The sequence below is a fragment of the Megalobrama amblycephala genome, linkage group LG15 (genome assembly GCF_018812025.1).
Source record: "Megalobrama amblycephala isolate DHTTF-2021 linkage group LG15, ASM1881202v1, whole genome shotgun sequence".
NCBI classification, from domain to species: domain Eukaryota; kingdom Metazoa; phylum Chordata; class Actinopteri; order Cypriniformes; family Xenocyprididae; genus Megalobrama; species Megalobrama amblycephala.
Window position 1 is genome coordinate 25,558,458 of NC_063058.1, and position 21,713 is coordinate 25,580,170.

The following is a 21,713-nucleotide window of genomic DNA, read 5'->3' on the forward strand; positions in this document are numbered from 1 at the left end:
CAGAACTATATTCTTTGGTTTTTCTCATTGTGATGAACGATTACGGGAATTTGGCCTTTGTGTTTCCTCATGTTTATACTCCTGTGGAACAGGAAGTCATTATTTTCCTTCAATGAAAGGCTAGATTTTTGCTAATTTTATGAATTAAAGATCAAAAGGATAAACAATGCAGATGTATTTTTACAGTCATCTTTGATCATATTTATCAAGGGTGCCAATAATTCTGACCATAACTGTAGGTACTTATTTTGAATAAGTAACCCCTTTGTGACCGCTAAAAAAATGGGATAGTAAAATGGTATTGTATGTACACTTAAGAATATCACCGGAAGTAGTAGGTATTTGGGCACATTTCTTTTGTCACATACTGTTTTTCACCTATACCATATAGTAGGGAAGTATGCGATTTTGGATGCAGAGTATGAGTCACAGACACGTCCAGATGTTTAGCATGCAAAATATCTCTCGGCATCGATGACACATCTGCGCTTGTCTCAGATCACGTTTTTGATCATACACTATGTTATTGTCACTCACGTGAATGAGCACTGATTTGCCTCAGATTTCGGGAATTTGTTGGCGATTTCCACAAAACTGTTGGCAAGTGAAAATCTGGGCTAAAATCGTGCAGTGCATACTCGGCATAAGGCCCGTTCATACTAAGAATGATAACTAAAGTAACTATTAGCATCCACACCAACACATGATAATGTTCTGTTTATTATCAGCACTCGCTGCAGTTCTGTTGTCTGTCTCTTTAAATGCTCAAGCTCTTTAAAGGGGACCTATTATGCCCCTTTTTTCAAGACGTAATTTAAGTCTCAGGTGTCCCCAGAATGTATCTGTGAAGTTTCAGCTCAAAATACCTCACAGATCATTTTGTTGTAAATACCCATTTTTGCACGCATGCAAAAACATGCTGTGTTCGTGCATGTGTCTTTAAATGCAAATGAGCTGCTGCTCCCCACCCCCTTTCCAGGAATGCACTTCCTTAATTCACAGCTCCTGCCTGCATGGATACTCTGCCAAATACTATCAAAACATCTGCTTGGTTTTGATTATCATCATGATCACGCACATTGCAGTTTTTCTTCATCATGAAAATGCACTCGTTTTAAAGCTATATCAATTTGAACCTCTGGCACGCTGAACAAAAAATTTACCACTAGTAGACACACGCGAATCAAAGTATTTATTTGCTAACGTAAATACTCTCGAGACTAACAATATATTGTATTATAGTACAATATTATAAGGCATGCCTTATTGTGTTTAAACTGTCAAATACATATAAGGTTACGTCAAAAACACAAAGTTCACAAACACAGTCAGTTATGTCTGTGAACGTAAACAGCAGGGACAGAAATTGCATATGTATATTAGATCTGGCGCTTTCCCTTCAAAAACAAAGCTAATCCACTATGTCTTCAGCAGCTCAGATGTCGGGAGTAAATGAAGACTGTTATGTTCACTCAACAACAAAACATCTCAATCGCTTATGAGACATTCTAGGCACTACAGCTGCTCTGGCGTTGAGACAATGGGACTATGTACAGTTCACTCAAGGCAGAAACGTCAGCAGTCATGGGGCGGTGGGAAGCACTGTTTACATCATAATTGATTTCACTGCTTCTAAAAAACTCATCATTCTGGCACGAGATACAATGTGCACCACTGCACATTGCTTTGTACTTGTGTACACCACATGGAAAGTTTATGACCTTATGAGTCTGACGTATAGTGAGTGATCATTTTCCACCACAGTGGTTTGTGGTCATGTGTCATTCCACTGTTGAATCTGAGAAGGTGAATCTTCAAATATAACCAGACTCAGTTCTCTTTTCTCACTGCAAACATACGTCATGTTGGTAATAGGAAGTAACACGGCCCATTTTAGTTCCAGATACTGTGTGTGTATAGCTATCTGTATGATTTGACCATGTATAGTAGAGGCAGTGGCCAGAACATGAGAATTAAGACTAAAACTAGGATTGTTAGGAGGTTTCAGAGACTTATTTTGATGGCTTACATAATCACACTGTTTCTTTCCCCTCTCAGCGATATAGGTATGTGCATTTAGCCTGTTTTCAAACTTTTTCAGGCCAAGGACTCTTGAGAGTTGAGAGCTGGTCACTCAGTAATATAATAAAGTATCATATAATGTGTAATGTACATCCTTTACATGCATATTTTATATTGTTTACATTGAAAGGCATAAAAAATCAATACAGTGATACAGTCATATACTGTAGGCTACTTGCACATTTCACTTTATGTCCATTTTAATGCATTTTTAATGGTGCAAGGACAAATAAATATTTAAATGTACATTATGCAAATGTTATTAAAGTCCCCTGTCAATCATTGTATCCCTTAAAACTCATTTCTGATCACCAAAATTACATATTTAAATGTTTTTGTTTACTGTGAAAAAAAATCGTAATGCCTTATAATAGCTTGAATGTAACTACACCCTTGCCTCATTTAATATACACGGATCTATGAATATGATAATTAGCCCCGCCTCCACTCACTCGCACAAGCTCAGACGAGATCCGCTTGGTCAACTTACTGAGGTAAAACGCTGCACAGGTATCGCTTTTTACAACGTCGGACACATAACGGTAGTTAATATGATTGACTATGTTATCAAACAGCTAATAATGTGTTGTTAATGTTACACAAACCATGTTCCCGTTCGCCATCTCAGTCTGCCTTCTGAAAATCAGTATCCTAAAAATGCTGGAGAAAGGCATATATATAACGTTAGGCCTAGTTCATCAAAACATTGTAATATTCATCATGCATTCGCCATATTGCTAAATATACCCGATTTTTCATATCAACAGAAAAATATAGCGGGATAACCTTCTTTTGACACTCCCTTGCGCGGTCAGTTAATGATATGCTAAAGCTCGCCAGCACATTGATGTGATTGGTTACAATGTGGCTTGTGACGTCAGATTTTCACTACAGGAGGACTTTGATACATTTTGTTGAAAAAAGAGATGATAATATGCATTAAAAATGTAATTTATTAAACTAACTATTACTATAACAGTTACCCGACATGAAATACTGAAAGTTTTAAACTTACAATATTACAGTTTGTGTGCAAATAAAATGGCTTCACAATGGAGTGGATTTCAGCTTCTTTTCAAAAGGGAAATAAGATAAAAGTGTCTGGAGATATATATGCATGGTTTTGGGAAGTAGGATGGGTGAGAGAAACAAGTTTCCTAAAAAAAAGAGGAGTTCTCGGCTGACATCTGGTGGTGAATTTTTAGCGCTGTTACAATTATGATTTTTAAATATCTCATTGAGATTTATGGGAATTGTCTAAATATGACTAAACCTACTGAAGGCAAATATAAATACGAAAATGCTGATCATTAATACAAGTACAGAACAAAATATCCATGGTTAATAGCTTTTGATATTCAGTGTCCATTCCTGGTACTGTTCTGCAGTCCTCTACTGCCACCTACTGATGAAAGCTTTCAGGCTAATAGGATTTCATTAGGCTACATAACTATAAAATATGCAAAAATATAGGCCTATAAAGTTTGCCAAAGTATTTAGATAATTAATTTTAAGATATTCCATTTTGTAATGAAAGTACAAGTATTGAGGAACACACATCTTCTGGACCCTGTGAACGTGTTTCAGACATGTTTAGACACTTATTATTTTAGTTTGACAGAAAATAACATTTTATAGTAAATGCAGTGTAAGCTCACAAGTAGATTTTTTCTTACCGTAACTAGCTGTACTTTTACTGACTTAAATTTGTATTTTATTTCAGGAGTTTAACTGGCTGAATTATTCTAGTTCCTCTATTAGACTAAGAAAAGCCACTATAAATAGAAGAAGTGGTTTTGTTTTCTTAGAGCATGAGTTTTAGGTAACAATTCAGATATGGTCATGAAGATCTTCTGATTTATTACATTTAGTGCTGAGCATTACAGGCCTGAAAATGAAGAAGTTGTTTTCCTGTTGATTTCCTCAAGCACATTTTCAATTTGTCTAAAAGAAAAGTACTTTCTACAAAGCAGAAAAAGGGAAGAGGTGAAGGAACAGAAAAAAAAAACCCACACACAAAACAAAAACAATTCTACAATCATAAGGATTTACAAGAATGTATTTTAAAGAAAACTATAGGCTTTTATCTCATATATAGGCCTAATAAAGTGCTCAGACGTTATTCAGAACACATCAGATATGTAAGGCTACACAACTGTGTGAATTGTTCATGGCTCAGTTAACAGAATTAACGGAGGTTATTTTCTCAATACAGTGTGGAGTTGTGAAATGCTGACTGTGTAGAGACTTTTGTATGGACAATTCAAAGGGTAGTTTATTTTGGCATGTTCATATCAGATGAATACTGGGAGATCGCAGACAAACTGCGCCAGCTTCCGCATACCATCAGAGGAGTAGTGACAGAGAGGACGCTATTCCTGCTTCTTCATTTTTCCTCTTCTTAAAGGTGAAATACGGGTAATTTAAAAAGAAACCGTTTGAAATATAATAATACTTTGACTATTGCATATGGATTGTGGATATAAACCGTGGTGTTGGTGAGATAATCCAAGAATCTGTTACATTTTCTTGAGGTAGGCTATAATTTTCGGGTTTTAATGATCCAGCGATCCATACATTGAATAGAGTTGATGTATTATTGTAATTCCTGTTGACATATTTGTTCATGCTAAAGTTATGTAAGGGTTAAATGATTCTTAAAACGGAAACTTTGTGACCATGGTTTTACAAACTTTAGTGTTCAAAGTGTGTTTGTTTCCCAATCGGTGGACATTTCCAGTCAGATTGTTGTGCAGAATTCTGACCCCCTCCAGGTTATTACCCACGAGGTTGTGGGAGTGGTTAGGATTGGGGGTGGAGTTTGGCGTGTCAAGCTCCACCCATTTGGCTCTGCAGTGAGCGTCACTTGTTTTCCTAATCAATATGCAGGGCCACATTAAGACAACAAGGGGCCCCTGGGCTACATTCAGGGCTGAGCCCCGGCACATAGGCTTACGAGGGCTCGACATACGCTTGTCCGGGACTGCGGGACAAGTGGATTTTTTGAAGTGAACGAGAATTGTACTTGCCTGACCAGATAAGTAGCTTGATTAAAATGTCAATAACAACCAAAACGCGAGAATGATTAATCTAGCTTAAGTGGCGACTGATAGTGGATGTACTGGCGGTGATATTGCGCTGTTGAGGATCACCTAACCTCTTGAGGAGAATTCAAAACAAATGAGCTCTGTTCACACAAAGAAACTCAGTTATCATGTTGCAATAAAAATTCAATGGGGTTTAGCTTGCTATTTACGACATATGATAAAGTTAAGCATCACACGACCGAAAGTGCTGAATTCCTGAATATCACCTCGATTGAAATTGACACTAATTTCATACAACAGTTCAATAAACAAGTAGTTAATATCAATTACTTACGTTTTAGGTGTAATATTGCCTGTATTTTTGTTCTATTGTAGCAGCGAAAATAGTTCCAAACAAAGCAGAAACCAGCGCATCTCGCAGCTGCGCTCAGCCATTTCGAATGATTCGGTGTTTTGAACGAATCGGTTGAGTGAAGATTCAATCGCCCATTCATAAACAACTGCTTCATTCTTGATTCAGAGTGAATCGTTTGAATAAATGACTCAGTGGCTCACTCATTGAGACGGTCACTTGCCGCCATCTACTGGCGGTTTAATTTCATGTTTAAAAGTATAAATTTCCCACCAGCATTTCTTATTTGTTTATTCAAAAATATTTAAAGAATCTCATAACATTATTGAACGCAGTTGTACTTTTTCAGTGTAAATTATTTAATTTGGTACTTACTATTTGTCTTACTATTTTAATTTATCAAATGTAAGAATATGAAATAAAAGATAAAAGATTTGAATAATAATAAATATTTTTTTTTTCCAGACAAGCTACTTTTTTACTCTGACAAGTAAATTATTTAGTTGTCCAAAGGACAAGCACAAAACCAGGCTTAATGTCGAGCACTGTATTTTGTATTTATATTCTCTCCTTTAATGGTAGCATCACAAAGGAGAAGGCACAGGCCTACAGAAATATTTTATTGTCATTAGATGTAGCTTTGCACATTACCAGCATCTATAGAATGATTTTGATCAGCATTTTATTGTTCATAGCAGAGGGCTCTCTCAACTTGTTATATTTTACAGTTTGTCAAATGATACGATTTTGTAGTCTTTGCATACACATGCACCCCTCGAAAGCCTGAAACCACAGAGCCCCCCCACATAACAAAACCCAATTTAACCCTGCCTACATTCACTCAATCTTCTTAATCACAAAGTGCAAGTTGTCAGCCTTTTATTTTGCATGAATAAATGCCATTACCAAAACATCTGAATCTATAGGTCTGTTATAAAATACAAATATCACTGCATGAACTGCATATTGGCACATAGTCTTAACTATTTGTACAGGCTACTCATTTCGAAGGCTGCATCCTCCAGAGGTCGCATTTGAAGGCTGTATACTTCATTGAGGCCGGCTTATTTAAGAAAAACAACCGTTGAAAGAAAGAAAAAACAGCATTTTGCACCTCACGAGGAATAACCATCAATTTTATTATGGTTACTTTTCTTAAATAAGACAATGATGTATGCAGCCTTCAAATGCGAGCTCCGCAGGACGCGGCCTCTGAAATGAGAAGCAGATTCGAAGAGTAACAAAGGCGTCAGTTTTACCATTTCAATTCCAGCGTGAGTCCTTGTCTTTTGGAAGTGCATGCAAAGTGGATTTGCTTTCACACCATAAAGATATCATGTCAACATGTAGACAACACAAACCAAACTCTTCCAGTCTCTACTTTTTGAAGTCTCAGTCTTCCAGTCTCAGTGTTTGAAGGCGGGTCAAAATAGATGTTGTTCGCGAGCAACCGGCTGCCATTACGCAAATTTTTACATTGTTGTAGGTTTGTAACAGAAAGTGAGACTGGAATTGCTGAAGACTCATTTCGGCAGTTCAGAATCAATTCATTCTTTAAGGCAAAAATTACGTTTTTATCCTGCACTTTGATCTTTAAAACAATGTGACAAAAAACACACGCAAGTTCGACCCAAATGTTTAATGTCATGATTGTTACCATCTATTTGCATTAGTTTATATCCAGCTGGTCGCTTTTATCGATTCGTTATGCAGCAAAGTTGCATAATTAAAACTGGTGTCATGAGAAAGCAAACGGTATCATCATGCAGCAGACATATATAAATAAATCAGAAATGCATTCGATTTCAGTTCTCTTTTATCATCACTGTAATACAATAAAAATCTTATTTAAATAATAATCAGTGTTCTAAAATGGAAGCAAATAATGTATACATACATACAATATGTGTCTAATGTCAATGCTATGGCCTTTGTGTAGATATTTAAAGATTGTCATCTTCAGGGGCGCTGGTGGCACGGGGGACAGGGGGGGTCAGGACCCCCGCAGTTTTGAAAAGATAGAAGTCGACCCCCGCACTTTTGATAAAGGCTGCTTCAATTAGTCACACTATATCATCTTTTCTTTCAAATGAGAAACCATTTTCACGTTTCTGTAAGCGATCCGTTCGTAAATAATCAGCTGTTGTTTCGCGGATGTGAACAGGAAATGCGCTCTCGAACGGAGAAACACGCGATCTCCAAACAGTCGATCAAAGCGTGCTAACGTTTTAGGACAGGTCGATGGTATATAAACATGCCCGAACGTCAGCGTCTGTCAATCAAGCCAAACCGTCCATTCAGAAACCGAGAATTTGACACTTTAAGGTAAGGAGGCTGATCTCTCAGGTTGACGCGCGAGCTGGCTTGACTGAAGTTTTCGTGAGGATTTATAGTTTATGGACTGTTTTGATTTCGGTAATTACATCTTGAAAGGCAAAAGCATTGATGGCATCTATAAAAGAGATATCTGAAATAGAAACGAAAGTGATATTGCCTCATCCAGTGGAGGACGCACGAGAGGAGATCTGTGCTTTTAATTGGTATGTGTATACTGTAATACTGTAATACTTTACAATGCTTATCAGTGGCGTGCACTTTGATCGTGAAAGTGAAAGTGCCTTTTGCGGTCGCATCGTGGTGCTCCCGTGTTCCCAATGTGAACGTGAGCTCCAGTCCATGTATACGTCATTTCACGCGTTCCGTTCAGTCTCGCGCGAGCCTTTCAGAGAAACTCCTTTGCCCATGAGCGCGGAAAGACCATGGGAAAGATGTGAACCGCCCGTTGTCATAATAACGCCCCCCCTCCCTCCGCGCAGAACAGCACATGTATTTAAAAAAAAGCGATGTTCAAGGGCGTAGATTTGGTTTCAACATTGGGGGGGTTGAGCGTTGGTATGCTGCCTGTTATTTATTTTTTTAATTAAAAAAAAAAAATCTGTTTTATGTGTAGCGTTATTGGATAATTTATTTCTTCTTTATCTATCTATCTATCTATCTATCTATCTATCTATCTATCTATCTATCTATCTATCTATCTATCTATCATAAATTTATGGAATTTATCTATAACCATTCATCAAATTCTAACATAACGGAGTGATTCTAAAAAGAAAGAAATTATGTTAAATATTGAAACCGCCAGTAGGTGGCAGCGATTCGATGTTTTAATGAGTGAGCTACTTAAATCGTTCATTCAAGCCAATTCGTTCAAAAATCAGATTAATTAAGGAAGACAACAAACACCGATGTGAATACTTTTGTCATTGATAAGACACTATTGAAAAATGAAGTAACAAAACAGACGGCTGTTTTGGTAACTGGTTACAATTACACTGATAGTTATGGCTAAATTGCAATGGATTAGATAGCTAAAATATATGTGGAGTGTACCTAGCTATTACAATGTTTTCATACCTCCTTTTTTACAGTCTATGCTCCTTCTCAGTACATGCTTTATTCTTTTTAACGTCCCTCTTTGAACAGAAGTTTAATATAGTTGGCTGGGCAACGGTTCTCTTCATTTTTTGGTGCTACCAGTGCTGTCCATTCAAACAGAGCTCCACTCGCGTTGTTTTGGTGAAAGTGCGACGCGCATTTGTTGGGCGTTACCAATCGGTTCAATGGAAGGGGGGTACTTTTTTTACTAATTTATTATGACAAACTCATATTCGATTAGAAACAAAATTATTGTTACAAAATAAATGAATTATACATATGTTAGTATAGATCTACTGTGATTTTCATGTTGAAATATTGGGGGGGGGGGGGGGGTTGTAACTAATGGATTTGAATATTGGGGGGGTTACCTTCCCCCCATCCCCCCCGCAAACTATGCCCCTGTGTTAAAGGGACGGTGTTATGAAATATTCGGTGTCTGAGATTTTCGGTGACACTGGGCGGAGCTTATATGAATATTGACGAGTTTCCTGTTTTGAGTTAAAGCGCCACTGAAAATGTTTGTGCACGCTCTTCGGCTTACATTATCATATGTTTCAGTGTTAAACGATGTCAAGCTTATATTCTAACTGTTATTGATGCACAAGATTTTATATATAAGCTATATTGTATTATGTCGTGTCATGTGTTAGCTATGTTTGATATGAACACAGCCAATGATTCACCAGAGGTGTCGTTAGGATTCGCTAAACGAGCCAATAGCGTTTTAAGTAGCCTATTTTTGTTGTTTCTGTATTACCTTGAGTCTTTTAAGCATATAGTTTTGAAAGTTTGCCAAAATGTATGGTAGCATAATAATATTAATTGTAAACTCCTGTGGTGAATGCAGCAGTGAACTTTCCTAGTTTGCAGAAGCACTTCTAATCTGGGTAGACTTGAATTTCTATATGTAATATGTTTCAAAAATTGCACACATGCAAGAAAACATGTTAATGTACTTTAAATATAGTTTATTTATTATCCAAATAGGCCACGGTGAATTATGCATTATCTATAGCCAATATTCTTTCATTCCCAAATATGACTTTTGCCAGTAAATATCCTTGTACACCAGACAAAGCAGACACTTTTATTTTTCACTTTATTTTGAACATGACAGTTTATTAAAAATTTAAATACTACATGTTTGTTGTAATGTCATTTTATTATATATTTCAGATTGAATGTGTCAGTAGCAAAGGCTGGTATCACTGGAATCACAAGAGCAGACCAAACTTTAATTTGTGTGGGATCCCAAGACCCTTTGTAAAGTGTGTTAATCTGCTTGCTATGAATAGAAACATGAGACAGTGATATTTGCTTCCCTGCAGCACGTTCACTATATGGAGAAGACAATTGGCAAAAGTATGAGGAATATTATTGTTATGTGGATAATCAGACATATATACATACTACTGTGATTGTTCTGTCATTTCTTAATTGCTTGCTCAGTTGGTAAATATTTTTAAAGAGACTTTATTAAATCCTAAAGTTAAGAGTTTTTTTTTTTTTTTCATATTATTAGGAAACATTCTCAATCTTTTTTCCCACAAAATGATGCATTTCATTGACAAAAAAAAAAAAAAAATAATAATAATAATAATGTGGAAAAAACATGAAGCACTGTGAATCAGGATTCAGTTTAACACAGTGTTGATATGAAACTATATGGAACTAAATGATCAAACCTGCAGTATATTCACAATGAAATGTATTAGTTCTATTCTACAAGCTTTCCATAACAATTACAATTTTATTTATGTTAAATAAGCTGCTAAAATAATAGACCATGTAGTAATTTGCATATCTGTAATATCAAAGATGAAAGTAAATAATGAGAGTAGTTTCACTTTAAATAAAAAAAGAGCAACTGATTCTGTGTTGGAATTTTATTCACAAATGAGAAGAAGTCACGACATATGACATATTTAATTAGCAAAAACACTTGTATTTAAACACACTTTACAAAGGGTCTTGGGATCCCAGACAAATAAAAGTTTGGTCTGCTCTTGTGATTCCAGTGATACCAGCCTTTGCTACTGACACATTCAATCTGAAATATATAATAAAATGACATTACAACAAACATGTATTATTAAAATTTTTAATACACTGTCATGTTCAAAACAAAGTGAAAAATAAAAGTGTCTGCTTTATCTGGTGTACAGGGATATTTATTGGCAAAAGTCCTATTTGGGAATGAAAGAATATTGGCTATAGATATTATATTAGTTATCACATGCGTAATTCACTGTGGCCTATTTGGATAATAAATAAACTATATATAAAGTACATTAACATGTTTTCTAGCATGTGTGCAATTTTTGAAACATATTACATATAGAAATTCAAGTCTACCCAGATTAGAAGTGATTCTGCAAACCTGGAAAGTTCACTGCTGCATTCACCACAGGAGTTCACAATTAATATTATTATGCTACCATACATTTTGGCAAACTTTCAAAACTATATGCTTAAAAGACTCAAGGTAATACAGAAATAGGCTACTTAAAACGCTATTGGCTCGTTTAGCGAATCCTAACGACACCTCTGGCGAATCATTGGCTGTGTTCATATCAAACATAACTAACACATGACACGATATAACACAATATAGCTTATATATAAAATCGTGTGCATCAATAACAGTTAGAATATAAGCTTGACTTCGTTTAACACTGAAACATGTGCTAATTACCTTTAATGTAAGCCGAAGAGCGTTAACTCAAAACAGGAAACTCTTGAATATTCATGTAAGCTCCGCCCAGTGTCACCGAAAATCTCAGACACCGAATATTTCATAACAACGGTCATCACATTATAAAATGCGGTTATATATTTTCCGGCATCACCTGGGCCCTCCCTCAGCCCGGGGGCCCTGGGCTTAAACCCAGGTAAGCCCGTGCATTAATGCGACCCAGTCAATATGTGTAGCCTACATTATTAAAGTCAATATGAAATCAGAATTGACAAATCTTTTTTTTTTTTCATGGAATATTGCACCATTTATTATAAATGATTTATCCGTGCCCTATGTGGGGGAAAAAAGAAAAATATCCAAACAGATTTAATTAATTTAACGATTAAAGGTGATAGAGAGGATTTTTTCGTCGACTGAGAATCCAAAGACTGTTACTGAGTTTTTGAAATGAGCGCATGCGTAAGAACAACCCCCCTCCTTCACAGCTCATTTCAAAGGAACGCCTCCCAAAACTCATGCACGAGTATTGGAATATTTCTGGTTACGTTGGTTTGTTTCAGTCCTTGATTAACGACCGCAGCTAATCCATGCTGGTTACCCATTAGTTTTTGACAGTTAGGAAAACCGCAGTAGGAGTAAAATCTTTGCGTTGCAGGGGCAGCTGCCACCTGTCACAGATATACGTGCCAGTCACTCGAACTGCCACGCTTATACCCGCCTGCCCTGCGACCTGCCACGGATAAACGCGCCTGCCCCGCAACCTGCCACCGTTGTCACTCACTTGGGTAAAGTTGGTTTTATATTTGCACATTCGGACTTCTGATAAATTCAGACTTTCCAATAAATGTGCAATAAATTAATGTTTGCGAATTTTAAGCAGCGACATGATATTGACAACCAACGATTGTCAACTTACACCATTTTTCACAGTCGATCAAAATAGGCAAGTATTGTTTTAATGGCATATTTACTTGTGTATGTCCACTGAATGTCCAATGTAGTGTGATTAACAAGGCTATTGAATACGGATGTCCGAATGTGCGAATATAAATTCGCACTCATTCCTCATTAAAGAGGAAGGCTCCCCTGTTCCAAGATGGCAGCTCTATTGACGCATTCGTTCCAATGAACTGCTGTAGCCAAGGCGACATCTAGTGTATATATCTATGGGAGAGCGCAGCCGCGCTCGTCTCTCACAAGGAACGTCACGGCAGTGATTGACAAGCCAGAGGGCCAATCGTTTACGCGATCATCGGCTGATGTTTTTAAGGCCCTACCTCGTGCACAGATGATGTATATTAATATTATTACTTTCAGTGCACCTAATAAATAGTCTTTTATCAGTTAGTAAAGACAGTTTCAAGTAATATTGCAAAAATGTATAAAACAAAACATCCTCTTTAGCACCTTTAAATATTTTATTTGTGCTTTTGAGAAGTAACAGACACCAACTGAATGGTGTAAATAAGCAGACAGATCAGATGTGTCCTCTTCATTTTCTCCTCTTCTATGAAGGTAAATTCTCATCTGTTTGCTCGGACTCCTGAACAGGACCTGCAGTATCAGATCTGAGATCTTCAAGCTCTACAGATTCTTTCTGTCATTGTGAAGAAACATCTTGAAGAATGAGAAGCCTGATGTTCCTGCTGGTCCTGGTGATCTTCTGCTCTCTGCAGATGACTTCAAGTGGTGAGGACTCTTTGATTTTAATTAAGATAAAATTAATTGTTTTCAGAATTTTCATGGAAGGTTTAGTTTCATTTTTTTCAGGTGATTTAAAAATATAGCAACTTATTAAACTGAAAAATCTTTTTTTTTTTTTGCATGAGCATGGTATAGATTTGTGATAGGCCTTTTTGTCTTCATATTTCAGCTACCATTGCAATTGAGTCTGAAAATTCAAAGTGCTGTATGGAGTTCACTAAAGTGAAGATTCCTGTGAGACAGGTGAAGTCTTACTACTGGACCAGCAAATGCAAACATGCTATTGTGTGAGTGTCATCTTAGACATTATTATTTTATTTTAATACTGCAATGTCAATCTGAATGAGACACTCCATTAAAGAAACACTTTGATCTAAATCTTGTTTTTTGTCCTTTTTCTCTCAGGTTTCAGATGTTTAAAGAGAAAGAGATCTGTGTAGATCCAGAGACCCTCTGGGTGAACAGCCACGTTGCTATAGTGGACAAGAGAAAAAGAGTCTAAAACAAGCTATACTGTTTCTATTTGAACTCTGAATTTTGTGCTGATGTATATAAAACTATTGTATTTACAGAATAATTTATGTGATTGGATTAATTTGTTTTAATAAAATATAAATATTTTTATCATCATGGAGTATTGTTTTTATCCTCTGTTGCATACATTTTGAAAATACATTTTTTATTTAAATTTAAGTCTATGTATCTGGTGGATTTATATATTAATAGATGTTAAGAAACAAACTATTTCTATTAAGTATCTCAGTCAAACTAAGTTGTCTAAAACTGACTACTATCTAAAATCGAATCTGTTTAAACAACACATTTCCCTTTTTGAAGAAGGAAAATGTGTTGTTAAACAGATTTGTTTTTAGTATATTTTTTGGACAACTCAGTCTGAATGAGATACTTAATAATTTCCCTTCTTGTGTAAGTACCTACAATACTAAAATTAATAGAAAATTAAAATGAAACATCTACAGTAAATAGACTGGTTCTGTTCTGCAGTCTTTTACTGCCATTACTGGATCTTCAGAAATTTCCAGAGACTCTCCTCATTTCTTGTTATAGTTGGAAAAGATAAATTAATGTTTTAGTCTGTTTAAAAATAACATTTTAAAGTGAATTTTGAAAGGGTTAGTTCACCCAAAAATGAAAAATCTGTCATTAATATTCACCCTCATGTCGTTCCACATCCATAAGACCTTTGTTCATCTTCAGAACACATATTATGATGCTGTTTATGAAATTTGATGGCTCAGTTGACAGCAAGTTATTTAACACTTTCAGCGCCCTGCAGAAAGGTGCTGAAAACATGTTTAACATGTGACTACAGTGGTTCAACCTTAATGTTATGAAACAATTAGTATTCAGATACTTTCAGATAGGATAATTAAGATCTACTGATTTATTACATGATCACATGAGCGACAAAGCAGAAAAGAACAACAAATAATTCTAGTCTTCATACCCAGAAAGGGATTTACAAGAATGTCTTTTGGAGAAAAGGATATCATGGCCTACCCCGCTAGAAATTTTACGTTCCCAGAATATTCTCAGAAAGTCCCCACTGGTGTTAATTAAAGACGTTGTCTAGTAACATTCCCAGTACGTTCAGAGACGGTCTCGATGTGGAGTTCTATTAAGGTTTGGGGATGTTATTTGTTGGACCTTCACAGAACATTCAAGATGTTCTCTGAACGTTTAGGGAAATAAATTTTATTTGGAAATGTTCTCAGAACGTCCCTGCTGCCCTTGTCAAAAAATTGAATTGAAAATTAGAGCTAAATTGACTAACAAATATTTTCTTAAATGTCCTACAAAAAAAAAAAAAAATCTTTGCAGGTATTTCCTTGATTGTTATCATGAAACCTTTTCTTTAAAATGCAAATCACTTGCAGTAAATCATTAGCTGACAACACTTCAAAAGTGACTTTAAATGAATCAACATGCAGCAGAACATCAGTGTTTCTGGATCATCACTGACTGAAGCACAGGCTCTACTCTTCAGCACAATGATAACCTCACAAAACTCAGATAACAGAAACAGAACATTAAACACTAACAGATCTCTCTAGATCTCAGCATCTTCACTTATTACAAACACTCTGACTTTATTTTTTTTCATTCAAAACTTCTTAATGAGGTGTTGTTTTATTAAAATGTTCTGGGAACGACAGAACATGACTGGACGCTGTAAGGGGGACCAAGGACAAGTGAAGGCCGAAGCTGCCGTTACCCTGTTACACTACAAAAGGAGAGAACTCCTAGGTTGTGCAAAAAGCGGAACACTTAAGGGCCGCGAATTTACACTGAAAGGACCCGAGCTTGTAAGGTCGGAACGTCCAACTGGTAGAACCTGACAAAAGTGGACGGCGAAGACCAGCCGGCCGCCTCACAGATGTCTTTGATTGAGACTCCACTGGACCAGGCCCACGACGAAGCCATGCCTCTAATGGAATGGGCTCTAACTCCGATGGGGCAAGTTGCGCCCATAGAGGAGTAAGAGAGAGCTATAGCGTCGACAATCCATCATGAAAGACGCTGTTTTGAGATCAGAGACCCTTTGGTGGGGCCACCAAATCAGACAAATAGCTGATCAGACTGCCGGAAAGGCTGTGATCGCTCAACGTAGACGCGTAAAGCCCTGACGGGGCATAATGATTCCAGCTCTAGCTCATCCGATGAACGGGGAAGCGCAGAGAGTGAAATAACTTGTGCTCTGAATGGCGTTGAGAGCACCTTGGGGACGTAGCCAACCCTCGGTTTCAGAACGACCATAGAGTCATTTGGCCCGAATTCAAGGCATGCAGGGCTCACGGAGAGTGCCTGTAAATCGCCAACACGCTTAACCGACGCCAACGCCAGTAGCAGGGCGGTTTTGAGCGTTAAGGGCCTGAGGCCCGCTAGACGCAATGGCTCAAAAGGAGGACCTTTAAGAGCTCTGAGGACCAAGGAAAAGTCCCAGGGGGTAACGGTGAGGGGTCGAGGTGGATGCAATCGCCTGGAGCCCCTCAAAAACTTTATAACCAGATTGTTCCGCCCTACTGATTGTCCAGCGATGGGCGAGTGAAACGCTGCAACTGCTGCTATGTAAACCTTGAGCGTGGAGGGGGCCCGCCCCAATTCCAAACGCTCCTGGAGGAAGGTTAGTATAGAAGATACATCGCACTCCTCCGGGTCTATGTTGCGTGTGGAACACCAGCTAACAAAGACCGACCACTTCTGGGCGTAGAGGCGTCTCGTGGCTCTCGCCTGGGAAATGATATCTAGCACATTCCTCGGGAGGTCAGACAGCTCCCGTCGAAGATCCACAGATGTAGAGCCCAAAGCTCCGGCTGTGGGTGCCAGATTGTTCTGTTCACCTGAGAGAGAAGGTCTCGTCTCAGGGGGATCGGCCATGGAGCTGCCGTGGAAAGCCTGAACAGCTCCGAGGTCCAAATCTGGCTCCTCCAGAGTGGGGCCACTAACAGAACTCTGTGCTTGTCTTCCCTGATTCGCCCGATGACCTGAGGGATCAGGACGATCGGGGGAAAGGCATAAAGAAGGGTATTAGGCCAAGTGTGGGCCAATGCATCGTCCTCCTTCGAATAATAAGTTGGGCAATGAGAGTTGTCTTCTGAGGCGAAGAGGTCCACCTCTGCTTTCCTGAAGAACTCCCATATAGTGAGAACCATCTGGGGGTGGAGCATCCACCCGTCTGAGGGGACGTTGTTCCGAGACAGCATATCTGCTCCCAGATTGTTCTTCCCGGGTATACGAGTCGCTTTGAGCGACCGAACCCTTGGGGATGCCCATTCCAGAAGGCGCTTCGCCAGAGCGCATAAGCGGCTGGACAAAAGACCCCCTTGTCGGTTTATGTAGGAGACCACTGTCATACTGTCCGACTGGACTAGGACGTGGCGATCCGTCAAATAAGCCTGGAAAGCATGGAGGGCTCGTGTCACTGCCAGCATCTCGAGGCAGTTGATGTGAAGGTGGCTTTCCTTGTGAGTCCACGAGCCGAAGACCGGACTGCCCTCGCACAGTGCACCCCAACCCAAGTTGGACGCGTCTGTCGAAAGTACCATTCTTTGTGACACCGCCTGTAGGGGTACTCCAAGAGTGAACCAAGTAGGGTTCATCCAGGGTTTCAGGGCTGCTAGACAGGCCTGATTGACCTTGAGGCGCAGGCGTCCGTGACGCCAAGCGTGTGGAGGGACCCGAACTTTCAACCAGTACTGCAGAGGCCGCATGCGAAGCAGGCCAAGCTGGAGGACTGGGGAGGCGGAAGCCATGAGCCCTAGCAACCTCTGGAACAGCTTCAGAGGGAGGTAGGCTTTGTTCCTGATGGAAGCCGCGAGCTGCTGAATGGCCAGAGTGCGTTCTGGCGAGACTACTGCCGTCATACGGACAGAGTCGAAGACTGCACCCAGGAACGAAATACGTTGAGTGGGGAGCAGTGAGCTCTTGGCTGGGTTGACCCTGAGACCTAGGCACTGTAAGTGGCTGAGGAGCACGGATCTGTGGTGTTCCAGTTCTGTACGCAAGCTGGCCAGGATGAGCCAGTCGTCGAGGTAGTTCAAAACGCGTATTCCCATCTGTCTCAGAGGGGAAAGAGCCGCGTTCATGCACTTCGTAAAGGTGCGAGGAGCCAGGGAGAGCCCGAAGGGGAGGACCGTATATTGGTAAGCCACACCCTCGAACGTGAATCTCAAGAATCGCCTGTGATGGGGCCTATCTGGATGTGAAAGTAAGCGTCCTTCAGATCCAGCGAGCAGAACCAGTCCTCGTGGCAAATCTGCGCGAGGATCTGCTTCAGCGTCAGTACTTTGAACTTTCGCTTCATGAGGGAAAGATTCAATAACCTGAGGTCCAGAATGGGCCTGAGACCGCCGTCTTTCTTTGGCACCAAGAAGTAGCGACTGTAGAAGCCCGACTCGCTCTCTGAGAAGGGAACTATTTCTATAGCCCCTTTTGTCAACAGAGTTAAAACCTCGGTTCGGAGGACATGCGCGTCGTCCGCTTGTACCAAAGTCTGAATAACCCTGCCAAAACGCGGAGGTCTTCTGGCAAACTGGAGCGAGTAGCCCTGGCTTATAACTTGTAGAATCCAGCTTGACACCCCGGGGATGGCTTTCCAAACCTCAGCCCGGGTGGCAAGAGGGAGAATAACATTGGATGACGGCCCGCTTAAGAGGGGGCCGAGCACCGAGATGGGTGGAAGAGGAAATTTGCTCTTTTGTGGAGTGTTTAAAAAATGGGTCGACGTGAAAACGGCGGTTGGAAAGGGCGCAACAGCTGTGGGCAGGTTGTTACAGCAGGTTGTGTTTCTCCCACGCCCAGAGATAAACGAGGCGGAGGGGAGTTTGCATGAGAGAGCTTTTGGAGTGGTCCGGCCGCGGCGCAAGACGTGCCCCAATCCTCTTCCTTCACAGATCAGGACGACTTCGTAGTCGCCGGGTCCAGCGCAATCCTGGGCCGGGGTCCCTGGCGTCTGGGGAAGAACGAGCGCTTGGGAGGGCGTGGGCGCTGGCGGTGCTCTTTGGGCGGCGCTGCTTGAGAAGCAGAGGGGGCAGGCTTCGTCTGCTGAGCCGGCGCAGGCCTGGGGCGGCTGGAAGCAGACGCAGAGCTTGAGCGTTTCGGCAGAAAGTGTCTCATCGCCTGAGAAGACTTCTGTGCAGCCGTGAAACGCTCCGTGAATCCCTCCACCGCTGGTCCAAAGAGCCCTGACGGGGACACGGGGGCATCCAGGAAGGCCGTCTTATCCTGGTCTTTGATTTCCGTCAGGTTGAGCCAGAGGTGACGTTCCAGCACTACCAAACTGGCCATTGATCTGCCAATGGCCTGGGCCGTGGCCTTCGTGGCCCGCAGGGCTAAATCAGTGACGCTGTGGAGGTCTCTGAAGGCAGGCGCATCGATGCCAGACTCATCCAGGGAGCGGAGAAGTTTGGCCTGGAACATCTGGAAGATGGCTGAAGTGGCTTGGCCCGCAGAGGCGTAGTCTCTTCCTGCTAGGGCAGAGGTGGTCCTGCAGGGTTTGGACGGGAGGGCTCTTTTAGTCTTCCATCCCACAGCCACGGGAGGACAGAGGTGAGCGGCCACTGCTTCATCCAGGGGCGGCAGATGCTCGTAGCCCCTTCTCTTCTGAGCCATCTATGGTGGTGAGGACTGCGGGCGCTGGGCCGACGTGGGCTTGCTCATCTCCATGCGCTGAACTGTTCTGCCCCGCGGTCTCTTCCTCGCCGGCTCGCGAGGAGAGGGGGACGGGAGGGCGCGAACGGCGGGGTCGTTTTCCTTGAAGAAGGCGGCTCGGGAGCGCAGAGACGCCAGACTCATGCACTCGCAGTGCGGGCATGAGCCGCCGGTGAGCGCGTCATCCGCGTGGGACTTGCCCAGGCATCCAACGCACTCGCTGTGTCCGTCTTCTTCGTGCAGAGGGGCTCTGCACGTACCACAGGAGTGGTGTGGCATTTAGAAATGCCAGGTTTGGGAGGCTCTTAACAGCGAGGGCCGGGCTCAAAGCGGTGAAAACCGCTGGAAAGTGCTCAAGAGCGGCTGTTATAACCACAGGAAGACGCTCTATATGACGTGCTGGATTGCAGCAGGAGACGCGCTGAGGAGCAGCCGGTAGCAGGAGCGGGAGGCGCTGGCTGGGTCCGGCGAGTCAGCAAGGTCCACTGCGGGGCCTCTTCGACGGCGGCAGAGCGTCTTGTTAGGCAGTGAGCTTCTTTCTCGGCGAGCAGGCTTCAGCGAGGATCAGCGAAGAGAAGTAGAGTCGTCGCTGAAGGAAAAAAGGACTGATGGCCTATGGCGAAACGCTCGCTTATATAGCCCTTTACCCCGCCCCTTTCGGTAGGAAAGTTCACACGCTCTGTCGCCATAGGCCGCACAGCTATGCCGCGCCGTCATTGGTTCAACAACTTGTCTATGAGTGAACCAATGACGATGCAATTACACTGCGTTATTGAAAAGGCTTCAGTAGCAGGGAAAAAGGGAGAGTACGAAAGGGAACTCAACTGTTTAACTCTACGGGAGTTGGAAAATGAGCCTATTTTCAAAAAAAGTGGAGTGTTCCTTTAAAGAAATTCATGTTTTCAATAAATAAATCTCGTTTTTCTACATGAATATATATGCCAAAGGTTTCAATGCCTCGAGGCAACAAACTTATAAAAAATAAATGAATTAAAAAATGATGAAAATGTTTATTAATATTGTTAAAGTGTCCAATTTTAAACAGGAAAAACAACACAAATATTTTTTTCCTCATTGATACCATATTGCATACCATAGAGGAAGCATCCCGTGGATCTCTGGATGGATCTTCAGAAATTTCCAGAGACTCTCCACCTTTCTTCTTTTATTTGGAAAAGAAAAATGTGTATTGCCTGAATAAATATAACATTTTAAAGTGACTTTTAACTCTCAAGTAAATCACACCTTTTTTCTTACTGTGAATACAAAAAAAAACTTCCCTTTTTTTGTCATTACGCAGGCATATTTTATTTCTGTGAAGCAGTTTAACTGTTGCTTCTCTATTAAAGTTAACTAAACTAACTGTAAGTTTAACAATAGTGGATTTAGCAGCTTTAATCAAACACTCCTGAACCAGTAAATCAGGGTCTTTGGGTTTACTTTGTAAGAAAGGGCTCAAGGTTTAACACCTAATATTTAGTGATAGCAAAATTCAAATTTGATCATAAAATCTTCAGATTTAGTACAGTGAAAGGGGTAATGATGACATGGATTGTTTTATTGTTTTAATATGATCTTTAATATGATCTGAGGTTCATTTACAATATTATTAAAGTTTTTTTTGCACAAAACATATATATTTGTGGAAAAAATCTTAATTTACAGACAAAGCATTATGAAATCTTTTGATGCAGCTGCTGTCAGATCAAATAGTTGGCTGCTTCATCTCTCAAAAAAAGTTTTCTTTGTGAACTCTCCATTACACTGTTCCTTCTTTACAGAACACAATGCTCTGAACAAACATATAAATCTTAAACGTGCCATTAAAATAAACCATTCACTTGTTTATAATGCTGGGATCCTTTTGAAGTCTGTACAGAGACACAAACTAGCGGTTTAAACTGGACGCTTTAAAGCAAATGTTCTTTCACTCTTACATTTGTCCTGTTGCCGACAGACTCACATGTGGAGTATGTCAAAAACTAAACGGGCATCTGTAAACTGTATCCAGTGTAGACAGCATCAGTGATTATAATGGGTTCTATTTGCATTTGACGCAATGCTCACATCCAGTGTAGATGAATGTCAGCCGCTTTCTGACTGAACACCAGTGGGCGGGGCTTATTGTGTGATGATGTATAACTAGTCATCAGTGTCTTGCTCTGGAGGAATGCATATGCAAATATAAGGAGCTTGATTAAATAAATGCTTTGTTTATAAT

General features: G+C 40.4%; 1 protein-coding gene across 6 annotated transcripts; it reads left to right on the forward strand.

Annotated features, from left to right (window-relative positions):
- The first annotated feature begins 4,357 nt into the window (after positions 1-4,357).
- On the forward strand, positions 4,358-13,951 carry LOC125247583 (C-C motif chemokine 22-like). 6 transcript variants are annotated; one of them, XM_048158961.1, is made up of 4 exons: positions 4,358-4,489; positions 13,169-13,306; positions 13,491-13,608; positions 13,727-13,951. In XM_048158961.1, the coding sequence occupies exons 2-4, from the start codon at positions 13,243-13,245 to the stop codon at positions 13,821-13,823; spliced, it is 279 nt and encodes a 92-aa protein (XP_048014918.1). In that variant the 5' UTR covers positions 4,358-4,489; positions 13,169-13,242; the 3' UTR covers positions 13,824-13,951. The 6 variants fall into 6 exon arrangements, with proteins under 6 accessions (XP_048014918.1, XP_048014915.1, XP_048014914.1 ...); XM_048158958.1 differs by having other exon boundaries at positions 4,378-4,489; positions 13,133-13,306; XM_048158957.1 differs by having other exon boundaries at positions 4,402-4,500; positions 13,133-13,306.
- The last annotated feature ends 7,762 nt before the right edge of the window (positions 13,952-21,713 follow it).